The 12,307-nt window shown below is 36.5% G+C and overlaps 1 protein-coding gene across 2 annotated transcripts in view; it reads left to right on the forward strand.

Moving 5' to 3' along the window:
* Positions 1–12,307, forward strand: part of ITGAV (integrin subunit alpha V) — a 107,800-nt gene that overhangs the window by 78,235 nt on the left and 17,258 nt on the right. For both annotated transcript variants that reach the window (XM_047773031.1, XM_047773030.1), the window contains exons 18-20: positions 1,069–1,206; positions 10,693–10,760; positions 11,874–12,021. In XM_047773031.1, the coding sequence (XP_047628987.1) occupies positions 1,069–1,206; positions 10,693–10,760; positions 11,874–12,021 (354 nt within the window). The remainder of the gene's footprint in view (positions 1–1,068; positions 1,207–10,692; positions 10,761–11,873; positions 12,022–12,307) is intronic.

The following is a 12,307-nucleotide window of genomic DNA, read 5'->3' on the forward strand; positions in this document are numbered from 1 at the left end:
CCAGAAAGGTTGTTAATTTAATAACGACTCAAGATACAAGCAAACATGACAAACATTTCAAGTAACATCTATGAAGAAATACTATTTTACATTATTCAAACAAAATCTGCCAGTACTATTGATTGGTCAAGATGTGAATTAATGAGAATTCCTACACATTGCTAGTGGCAGTGTAAATTGTTAGGAAGACTTTGGAAAATAATATATTATCTTACAGAGCTGACAAATCTGCTTGCCGCTATGTAGAACAATACAGCATGTTTTTTTGTCATAGAGAAAACAAGCAAAAAACTCAAAACAATCTAAATAACCTAATAGAAAAAAAAAGGAAAAATAAAACTCTACAAAATTATGAATTGAAAAGGACATAAGTACAGATAAATGATCAATTAAAATAATAGAATATTATGAATAACTTTGACAGAAGAATGGATAAATTGTGGGTTTATTATATGATAAATATTATTCAACAGTAAAAACCTTGGGTACATGCAACAGTGTGAATGAATCTTAAAAAGAGTGTTGAACAGATAGAAAATGACAGAAGAATATGTATGATCTCATTTTAAAAAAAAACAAACAGGAAAAGCAATCTGAAGAACATACTGTTTAAGGACATATGCACTAGAATAAAACTACTGAAAGCAACCAAGGGAATGGTAAACATAAAATTCAGGCAGTGGTAAAATTCAGGTACCTCTGGAAGGAAGACAAAGGGATGAAAAGGGAAAAGAACATGTGGGTAACTTAAGCGGTGTGGGTAATGTCCTAGTTATTATTCATGTCAGGTGTGTGTTTCAGTGCTCATTTTAATGACATGCCTCAAATATTTTGGGGTGAGTCAAATGTTACATTATAAAACAAAAATCGATTAGGGGTTCTCACTGGATAATGATAATCTTTTTGGATACTCTATTCTTATGTAAGTCTAGCTTTTCAAAGAGTTTTGATAGAATTGGATCAAGTCATGAATACAGCTGGCTTTGTATTGTGCATTTAAGGATTTCTCCAGATAGTTTGATGTCACAAGTTGATGTCTTTGTTAATTCAAAACTTTTCCATTTTTAGGATGAATCTGAATTTAGAGACAAACTCACTCCCATTACTATTTTTATGGAGTATCGACTGGATTATACAACAGCTGCTGATGTAACAGGCTTGCAACCCATTCTTAACCAATTCACTCCTGCCAACATTAGTCGACAGGTATTGTACTTTATTAATGTATCATTGATTTTATCATTAATATTATACTTTTAACTTTTTAAAAAGCCTTATCGTTCATATTTTTAAGTGGCATAAAGAATTGCTTTTATAATGTTGAGTTTTTAGCTAAGGTCAGAGGGGAAGGAATCTGGATTTTCAAATCTGAGACATTTAAAGCCACTGAGAACTTAGTGATATGCAGAGGAAGACAAGGTAGATTTCATATGCATAAAACAGTAAAGTGAGTCAAGGAAAGCAACACAATGCCAATTTATTTACATAATATTTTAGTATTTTGCTAAACAAATTTATCATCTTTTATATTTTAATTGTAAAAAATAGTACATGTACACATATACACATATATAATACATTTTCATAAAACCAAAGAAAGCAGCATAAAATTTCGTAGACTATATTAAAATATTTTAAGAAAATCCTGTGTAAAACCCATACATTCAAATATTATTATTGTAGTTTCTGTTTTTTCCTCTTTTATTACATGTTCATATGTTTATTTACTTTTTTCTATTTTTTTATTACTCAATGAATTTATTACATTTATAGTTGAACAATGATCATCACAATCCAGTTGTATAAGATTTCCATCCCATAACCCTGGCTCATCCTCCCACCCCCCAAAACTGTCTCCTTTGGAAACCATAAAGTTTTTCAAATTCTGTGAGTCAGTATCTGTTCTGCAAAGAAGTTCCTTGTGTCCTTTTTTCAGATCCCACATGTCAGTGAAAGCATTTGATGTTGGTGTCTCATTGTCTGACTGACTTCGCTCAGCATGATAATTTCTAGGTCCATCCATGTTGCTAAAAATGCTGGTATTTCGTTACTTTTAATGGCTGAGTAATATTCCATTGTGTATATGTACCACATCTTCTTGATACACTCCTCTGTCAATGGACATTTAGGTTTCCAGGTCTTGGCTATTGAAAATAGTGCTGCAATGAACATTGGAGTACATGTGTCTTTGCGAGTCATGGTTTTCTCTGGATAGACGCCCAGGAGTGGGATTGCTGGATCAAATGATAGTTCTATTTTTAGTTTTCTGAGACATCTCCATACTGTTTTCCACAGTGGTTGCACCAATTTACAATCCCACCAACAGTGTGCTAGGGTTCCTTTTTCTCCACACCCTCTCCAGCACTTCTCGTTTGTAGACTTTTGGATGATGGCCATTCTGGCTGGTGTAAGGTGGTACCTCATAGTGATTTTGATTTGCATTTCTCTGATAATGAGTGATGTTGAACGTCTTTTCATGTGTTTTTTGGCCATCCATATGTCTCCTATGGAGAATTGTCTGTTTAGATCTTCTGCCTATTTATTGATGGGGTTGTTTGTGTTTTTGGTATTGAGCAGTAGGAGGTGTTCATAAATTTTGAAGATTCATCCCTTGTCAGTCGATTCATTTGCAAAAATTTTCTCCCATTCTGTGGGTTGTCTTTTTGTTTTGTTTAGGGTTTCCTCCCCAGAAACTTTTAAGTTTAATTCAGTCCCATTTTTTAATTTTTGTTTTTCCTGTCATTACTCTAAGAGGTAAATCTGAGAAGATCCTGCTGTTGTTTATGTCAGAGAGTGTTTGGCCTATGTTTTCCTCTAAGAGTTTTATAGTGTCTGGTCTTATATTGAGATCTTTAATCCATTTGGAGTTTATTTTTGTGTATGGTGTCAGGGAGTGTTCTAATTTCATTCTTTTACCTGTGGCTATCCAGTTTTCCCAGCACCACTTATTGAAGGGGCTGTCTTTTCTCCATTGTATATTCTTGCCTCCTTTGTCATAGATAGTTGGCTGTAGGTGTGTGGGTTGAATTCTGGGCTTTCTATCCTGTTCCACTGATCTATATGTCTGTCTTTGTGCCAGTACCATATGGTTTTGATGACTGTTGCTTTGTAGTATAGTCTGAAGTCCGGGAGCCTGATTCCTCCAGCTCCATTTTTCTTTTTCAGGATGTCTTTGGCTATTCTGGGTCTTTTGTGCTTCCAAACAAACTTTAAAATATTTTGTTCGAGTTCTGTGAAAAATGTCCTTGGTACTTTGGTAGGGATTGCATTGAATCTAGTTCTGTGAAAAATGTCCTTGGTACTTTGGTAGGGATTTGCATTGAATCTGGGTAGTATAGTCATTTTAAGAATATTGACTCTTCCAATCCATGAGCATGGTTTATCTTTCCATCTATTTGTGTCATCTTTGATTTCTTTCATCAGTGGCTTGTAGTTTTCAGAGTACAGGTCTTTTGTCTCTTTAGGTAGGTTTACTCCTAGGTATTTTATTCTTTTGGATGCGATGGTAAACAGAATTGCTTCCCTAATTTCTCTTTCTGATCTTTCATTGTTAGTATATAGAAACGCTGTCGATTTCTGTGTATTAATTTTGTATCCTGCGACTTTGCCAAATTCATGGATGAGCTCTAACAGTTTTCTGATAGAATCTTTAGGTTTCTCTAGATAGAGTATCATGTCATCTGCAAATTGTGATAGTTTTACTTCTTCCTTTCCAATTTGGACTCCTTTTATCTCTTTTACTTCTCTGATGGCTGTGGCTAGGACTTCCAAAACTATGTTGAAGAGTAGTGGTGAAAGCGGACATCCTTGTCTTGTTCCTTATCTCAGCAGGAATTCTTTCAGCTTTTCACCATTAAGAATGATGTTCGCTGTGGGTTTGTCATATATGGCCTTTATTATGTTGAGGTAGGTCCCTCTATGCCCACTTTCTGAAGGTTTTTTTTTTTTTTTTGTCTTTTTGCCATTTCTATGGCTGCTCCCATGGCATATGGAGGTTCCCAGGCTAGGGGTCTAATCAGAGCTGTAGCCGCCAGTCTACACCAGAGCCATAGCAATGCGGGATCCAAGCCGCATCTGCAAGCTACACCACAGCTCACAGCAATGCCGGATCCTTAACCCACTAAGCAAGGCCAGGGATCAAACCCACAACCTCATGGTTCCTTGTCGGATTTGTTAACCACTGAGCCACGATGGGAACTCCTGAAGGGTTTTTTTTTTTTTTTTTTGTTAATCAGAAATGGGTGTTGGATTTTGGCAAAGGCTTTTTCTGCATCTATTGAGAGGATCATATGCTTTTTATTCTTCAGTTTGTTAATGTGATGTATCACACTGATGGATTTGCAGATATTGAAGAACCCTTGCATCCCTGGGATAAATCCCACCTGATCATGATGTACAATCCTTTTAATGTATTGTTGGATGCGGTTTGCTAGTATTTTGTTGAGGATTTATGCATCTATGTTCATCAGTGATATTGGCCCGTAGTTTTCTTTTTTTTGTGGTATCTTTGTCTGGTTTTGGTATCAGGGTGATGGTGGCCTCATAGTATGAGTTTGGGAGTGTCCCTTCCTCTGCTATCTTTTGGAATAGTTTCAGAAGGATAGGTGTTAGCTCTTCTCTAAATGTTTGACAGAATTCACCTGTAAAGCCATCTGGTTCTGGACTTTTGTTTGTTGGAAGTTTTTTAATCACAGTTTCAATTTCAGTGCTTGTGATGGATCCATTCATCTTTTCTATTTCATCTTGGTTTAGTCTTGGAAGATTGTACTTTTCTAAGAATTTGTCCATTTCTTCTAGGTTTTCCGTTTTATTGACATATAGTTGCATGTAGTAGTCTCTCGTGATCCTTTGAATTTCTGTGATATCCGTTGTTACGTCTCCTTTTTCATTTCTAATTTTATTGATTTGAGTCTTCTCTCTTTTTTCTTGATATGTCTGGCTAAGGGTTTATCAATTTTGTTGATCTTTTCAAAGATCCAGCTTTTGGTTTTATTGATCTTTTTTATGGTTTTCTTCATTTCTATTTCATTGATTTCTGCTCTGATCTTTATGATTTCCTTCCTTCTACTAACTTTAGGTCTTGTCTGTTCTTCTCTCTCGAGCTTCTTTAGATGTAAAGTTAGCTTGTTTATTTGAGCTTTTCCTTGTTTCCTGAGGTGGGCTTGTATTGCTATAAACTTTCCTCTTAGAATGGCTTTTGGTGCATCCCATAGGTTTTGGAGTGTCCTATCTTTGTTGTAATTTGCTTCTAGGCTTTTTTTAATTTCCTTTTGATTTCTTCAGTGATCCATTGGTTGTTTAGTAGCATGTTGTTTAGTCTCCACATGTTTGTGTTTTTTTGCAGTTTTTTCTTGTTGTTGATTTCCAGTCATATAGTGTCGTGGTTGGAAAAGATGCTTGATATGATTTCAATTTTCTTAAAGTTACCGAGGTTGGATTTGTGGCCCAGGATGTGATCAATCTTAGAAAATATTCCATGTGCACTTGAGAAGAATGTGTATCCTGTTGCTTTTGGATGGAATGTTCTATAAATATCTATTAAGTCCATCTGGTCTAATGCATCATTCAGGGCCTGTGTTTCCGTATTGATTTTCTGTCTGGTTGATCTGTCCATTGCTGTAAGTGGGCTGTTAAAGTCCCCCATTATGATTGTGTAATTGTCAATTTGTCCTTTTAAGGTTGTTAGCAGTTGCCTTATATATTGTGGTGAACCTATGTTGGGTGCATAGATTTTTAAAATTGTTATATCTTCTTCTTGGATTGATCTTTTGATCATTAGGTAGTGACCTTCCTTGTTCCTTAAAATATTCATCATTTTAAATTCTATTTGTCTGTTATGAGTATTGCTACTCCAGCTTTCTTTTGATTCCCATTTGCATGGAATATTTTCTTCCATCCTCTCACTTTCAATTTGCATGTGTCCCTAGAAGTGAAGTGGGTCTCTTGAAGACAGCATATATATGGATCTTATTTTTGTATCCATTCAGCCAGTCTTTGTCTTTTGTTTGGGGCATTTAGTCCATTCACATTTAAGGTAATTATTGATATGTATGTTCTTATTGCCATTTTATTAATTGCTTTGGATTTGTTTTTGTTGCTCTTTTTTCTTCCCTTCATCTCTTGTTCTCTCCTCTTGTGGTTTGAAGACTATCTTTAGTGTTATATTTGAGTTGGTTTTTCTTATTTGTTTGTGTATCAATTGTAGATTTTTGGTTTGCAGTTATTCTGAAGTTTTGGTATGAGTCTCTATATATACAAGATTGTTTTAAGTTGTTGGGCTCTTAACTGCCAAGTGCATCTCCAGTGTCCTGCATTTGTACCCTCCTCTTCTCATGATTTCTGATTTTGGTGGCATAATTGTGTGTGGATGATTTTGTATCTTTACTGTATAGATACCTTTAACTGCTGAGCCTTGTCACTTGTGATATTTTTTTTTTCTGGTTGCGGTTGAGTCTCTATGATACAGTTACATTCCAGTCTGTGGGGCTGCTTATATCATGGGGTTGCTTATATCATGTAATCACCCCTCCTACCTCTTGATGTGGCCTCCTCTTTATCTTCTGGAGAAAGCTATCTTTTTGAAAGTTTCCAGTCCATTTGGTTGAAGATTGCTCAGCATTTGGTTGTAAATTTTGTTGTTTTTAGGAGAGAAATTGAGCTCCAGTCCTTCTATTCCGCCATCTTAATCCCCTGCCCTCTCATCTTCATATGTTTAGATTACTGTTTCTGCTCTCATAAAATGCTTTACCATTTATTTATTTATTTATTTATTTATTTTTGCCTTTTGTCTTTTCTAGGGCCACACCTGCGGCATATAATGTTCCCAGGCTAAGGGTCTAATTGGAGCTCTTGCCACCAGCCTACACCAGAGCCACAGCAACGCCAGATCTAAGCCATGTCTGCGACCTACACCACAGCTCACGGCAATGCTGGATCCTTAACCCACTGAGCAAGGCCAGAGACAGAACCCATATCCTCATGGATACTAGTCAGTTTTGTTTCCACTGCACCACAATGGGAACTCCTACCCTACATTTAGATTATACTTAATCTAACTTGCTAAGATCTCATAAACTCTTTTTTTGTTATTTTGAGAAGACTATATATAGCAGCAGCATAAGGCAAATGAAAGTATGTTTTGAAGTCTTTTATAATTTTTATATTTAAAATTCTTTGTATTTCATTTTGCACATGGATAGTTTATGTGCTATTTTCTATTACCCATTAGTGTAGAACTGTAGCATAGTTCTGTGTTCATATTTTTTTATATTTTTATTTTCAGGGGATACACAGTATCATTAATTAATAATTTAATAATGAACATATGAGCCTCTCTGAGTCTGTCATTTCAATTTTATGCTTTTTAAAAAAATAGTTACAGAGTTCCCACAGTGGCACAGTGTGTGTGCAGTGTGGTATAGTGGGTTAATGATCTGGCTTGTCTCTGTGGAGGTGCCAGTTCAATCCCTGGCTCATTGAAGCAGGTTCAGGATCCTGTGTTGCTGCAGCTGTGGCGTGGATCACAGCTCTGTCTTGGATCTGATCCCTGGCCTAGGAATTTTCATATGCTGCCAGTGCAGCCGAAAAAGAAAAAAAAAAAGTTAATTTGTTTCTCGTCTTTTTATATTATGTGTTTTGATATAGGAGTTACAATTATTTTCTCTGTAATTATAGAATTTGAGGGAAGTTATTTATTGGTGCAAACATTACTCTTGTTTAAGTTACTGATATCACCAATCTCTTTAATACTAATACAGTTTTAAAGCCAGCTAGTCCAATTGCTTAACTTTTAAAACCCCTTTGAGGGAAACAATAACTTTAGCAATGTTTGACTTTCTTTCCTGTCCACACCCATCCCCTTCTTCATTATTTGAACCTTTTTGCTATTTCCTTTGTGTCCTACATTTGTTTCAACAATGACATTACCTACTGTTAGGCATCTTTCCTTCTCTATTCTTAGCTCTATTATATACTCTCATCTCTGTGTTAATTACTTATCCCATCATTCTTATTATTTACTTCTCTCTAAAATGGTCCTTCACTTCACTGCTCATATTACAAACCTTTTTACTGTTCTGTCTCTATAAAGCACTGCTATCTAATAGAAATATAGTGTGAGCCACATTTGAAATTTTAAATTTATTGGTCAACAACAATTTTAAAAAAACATAGAAGACTGGTGACATTAATTTTAATGATATACCTGTATTAGTTTGCTAGGACTGCCACAACAAAGTACCACAGATTGGAGGGCTTACATAATAGAAATTTATTTCTCACAATTCTAGAGGCTTAAAATCTGAGATCCAGGTGTTGGCGGGGTTGATTTCTTCTGAGGCCTCTCCCCCTGGCCTGTAGATGGTCATCTTATCCCTGTGTCTTCACATGGTCTCCCCTCTGTGTCTGTGTCCTAATCGCCTTATGAAACACCAGTTGTAGGGTTAGGGCCCACACTAATGATGTCATTTTAACTTAATTATCTCTTTAAAGACCCCATCTCCAAATAGTCACATTATCAGTGAAATATTTTATGTTGTTTTTTACTGTCTTCAAAATCCAGAGTGTATCACGCACACACAGAGCACATCTCAATTCAGATGCCACAGCTTCATCAGAAATAATTTTTCTGTGTTTAGAATTCATAGAATTTACAATTGAAAAAGTAGATTCCTACAGCCAAATTGTTCTAAACTTACTCCGTTTTTCAGTAACAGAATCAACTCTCTGTTTTTAAATTTAAATTAATTAAAATAAAACAAAATGTAGAACTCAACTACCCAGTTATACTAGGTACATTCCAAGTTTTCAGATGCCGCATGTGGCTCACTTCTGCTATGGTATTGGACGAGGCAGCTCTTGAGTTTCCCTTTCTGTACACTAATCCTTTGGAGTTAGAGGTTTAGTCCTTTCTGCAGTAAGAGTGGTATTTATTCCCCGCCCTCCATTTATTCATTCAAATATGTATTCATTTCTTAGTCTGTACAAGATATTAAGTATATACCTGTAACGATTTAGTTATCTGTGGATGGAAGACATTGCTCTGTTTTTTCCACTTCTGAAACTCTTTGCTGATGGCATCATATTTAAGGCTAGAGATGCACCAATGCCAGCTTAGTCCCTTTTCTTTAATGTAGAGGGGTAGTTAGTCAAATATCCCTTTTCCATAGTTTATTAATATTTCATAATACTTCTTATTCCAAACTTCAGATATTTACCATTCTAACTGGGACTCTTAATACACACCATATCACGTATTAAATCCATTCTTTGTTCCTAAACTAAATTAGCAGTGGTTGTATTTGGTATGACTTATGGAGTCACCTCAAAGTTCTTCTGATGTTCCTGACCTTGTTTTCCCCCCACTTCCTTGAAGCACATAGCAACTGTTTACATTTAGGTCATTGAATTAAGGTCATGTGTATCCTTGGGTTTTATCCCAATTAAATTGACAATTAAGATCGTTCTCATGTTGGAGTTCCTGTCGTGGCTCAGTGGTTAACGAATCCGACTAGGAACCATGAGGTTGCAGGTTCGATCCCTGGCATCGCTCAGTGGGTTAAGGATCTGGTGTTTCTGTGAGCTGTGGTGTAGGTTGCAGACACGGCTCGGATCCTGTGTTGCTGTGGCTGTGGCGTAGGCCGGTGGCTACAGCTCCGATTAGACCCTGGGAACTTCCATATGCCACAGGTGCAGCCCTAGAAAAGAAAAAAAAAAAACAACTTTCTCATGTAATTTTATTCAGGGGAGCTGTGCATCCATTGCAACTTTGAAACACAGTCTTTTTTTTTTTTTTTAGAAAGCCTGTTGCTATTTTTTCCTCAAATCTTTTTCTCTCCTTTTGTCTGCCTTTGGGCTTGAAGCCCTTTGGATGTTAACAATATACAAACCAAGGGTGGCTTCATCTTTTTTTTTTTTCCTTTTCTCTTAATTTATATGTTCCTTCTTTCACATCCTGCCCAATCTCTTCTACTTCCTCCCACTGTTTCTCAGTTGGCTTTTCCATAATGCTTCGGCTGGCATGTCTCATAGTCATACCTGGAGGGAGACAGTTCAAGTCTTTGCTTATTGTACCTATCTTGGAGCAGCCAACTTTGATGCTTCTGGTTCCTTTTTCATTTATCTCTTTCCAAATGGCCAGGCAAATGCTGGGCTGCTTTTGTCCAGTTTTTGTTCCCTTTGATCTGCTGTCTGAATTGCTGCTATGTATTCACAACTCCTTATTCGTTTATACTCTGCAGCCATATTTCCATGATATTAGCAAAGGCGTAGTCTGTATTGAGAAATTCTGGAAAGGAGTTTATTGTGCCTAAGATCACACAACTCTGCTAGCAACAGCAGGCTCAAGCTGAATTATCATTTCTTGAGTATTACTTTCTCTTCTCCATTTCATTCCAAAATCATAGCTGCCAAATTTGAGATGGAACTAAAAGGTTCCATTGTATTATACTAATTGTATTATACTTTATCAATCTTTTACTTCTTTTTTATTCTTGACTGACTTCACTGACCTACTTAAAAATAAGCAGCCGTGATCTTTTTTGCATTCGGATATGTAAACAAGTTGAGTATATACATAAATGCATGTATGTGTGCATAAATGTATATTCATACATATTCACGTATGTATTAATATACATGGCATGTGTGACCTGTATTGGTATTATTATAAAAAATAAAATGGTTTTTTTTTAGGCTCATATACTACTTGACTGTGGTGAAGACAATGTCTGTAAACCTAAACTTGAAGTTTCTGTAGATAGGTAAGTTTTGCTCCAAATAATAGTATAATAAGATATTTAAATGGAGAGTACATTTTTCTATTAAAGTACAAGAATTAGTTAGGATGGAGAATACACCTTAATTTTCAATAAAGTTATACACATTGAGCTTTTAAAAAACAGGCACTGGAGTTCCCATCCTAACACAGTGGAAATGAATCCAATTAGTATCCATGAAGATGCAGGTTTGATTCCTGGCCTCGCTCAGTGGGTTGGGGATCTGGCATTGCCATGAGCTGTGGTGTAGATTGCAGATGAGGCTGGGATCCTGCGTTGCTGTGGTGTATACCAACAGCTGTAGCTCCAATTCGAGACCTAGCCTGGGAACTTCCATATGCCATGGGTGAGGCCTTAAAAAAGCAGAAGAAAAAAATAATAATAATAGGTGGGGAGTTCCCATCATGGCTCAGTGGTTAACGAATCTGACTAAGAACCATGAGGTCTCAGGTTCGATCCCTGGCCTCGCTCAGTGGGTTAAGGATCCAGCGTTGCGGGAGCTGTGGTGTAGGTGGCAGACGCGGCTCGGATCCCGCGTTGCTGTGGCTCTGGCATAGGCCGGCGGCTACAGCTCCAATTAGACCCCTCGGCTAGGAAACTCCATATACTGTGGGTGGGGCCCTAGAAAAAAAAGACAAAAAAAAGAAAAAAAATTAGGCACTATGTTTTCACTAGTTGCCTAGGTTAACAGACCTATTTCCATTCACCATTGAGTAATGTCACAAAGTAACACAACTTCTTCAAGATACTCTTAACTAAAGGACTCTGATTGCCATTTTATAAGATGTATAAATGATAGTGACTCCTGTGTCATATGATTAACTCAGCTTTTAGAAACAGTCAGGGAATTAATAAATACTTATTATAAAATTACTTCCATAATAGATCTGAGTGATAATGATAAGCTAGTGGCATCGGTGTTTTCTTTTCCTGGGAGAAGCATTGGATTTGCACCCAGTGTGCTAATTCCAGTTTTCTGTTGAGCTGTGAAGTGGTCTTAAAATATCTTGAGACAATGTTGAAGATGTCAGTGCTTTGAACAATTATGTTCTCCCCATGCAGGCTTTTTTCATTGTCTAGATTTGTATTTACTTGTAGTGATCAAAAGAAGATCTATGTTGGGGATGACAACCCTCTGACCTTAATTGTTAAGGCTCAAAATCAAGGAGAAGGTGCCTATGAAGCTGAGCTCATCGTTTCTATTCCACCGCAGGCTGATTTCATCGGGGTAGTCCGCAACAGTGAAGTAAGCAAGCAGCCTCTTCAAAATCGAAATGCACTCATGGTTCTCATTAACATTAATGAGCTGCTCCTGTATTTGGCATAGTACAAGCTTAGCCATTCTACCTAAGGCTAAATTGCTAGACAATAGAGTGTCTATCTTACATAATTCCTTTCAAACCTAATACTTTGCACAATGCATTGATAGGACATTTTAAAAATTGCTAGGTAAGAGCCTGTAACAAGGTCAGGTGAATAAAGTATCTGAGCCTATCCATCAAATAATTTGTCGGAAGTAATATGGTTATATA

Source organism: Phacochoerus africanus, chromosome 3, assembly GCF_016906955.1.
Source record: "Phacochoerus africanus isolate WHEZ1 chromosome 3, ROS_Pafr_v1, whole genome shotgun sequence".
NCBI classification, from domain to species: Eukaryota; Metazoa; Chordata; class Mammalia; order Artiodactyla; family Suidae; genus Phacochoerus; species Phacochoerus africanus.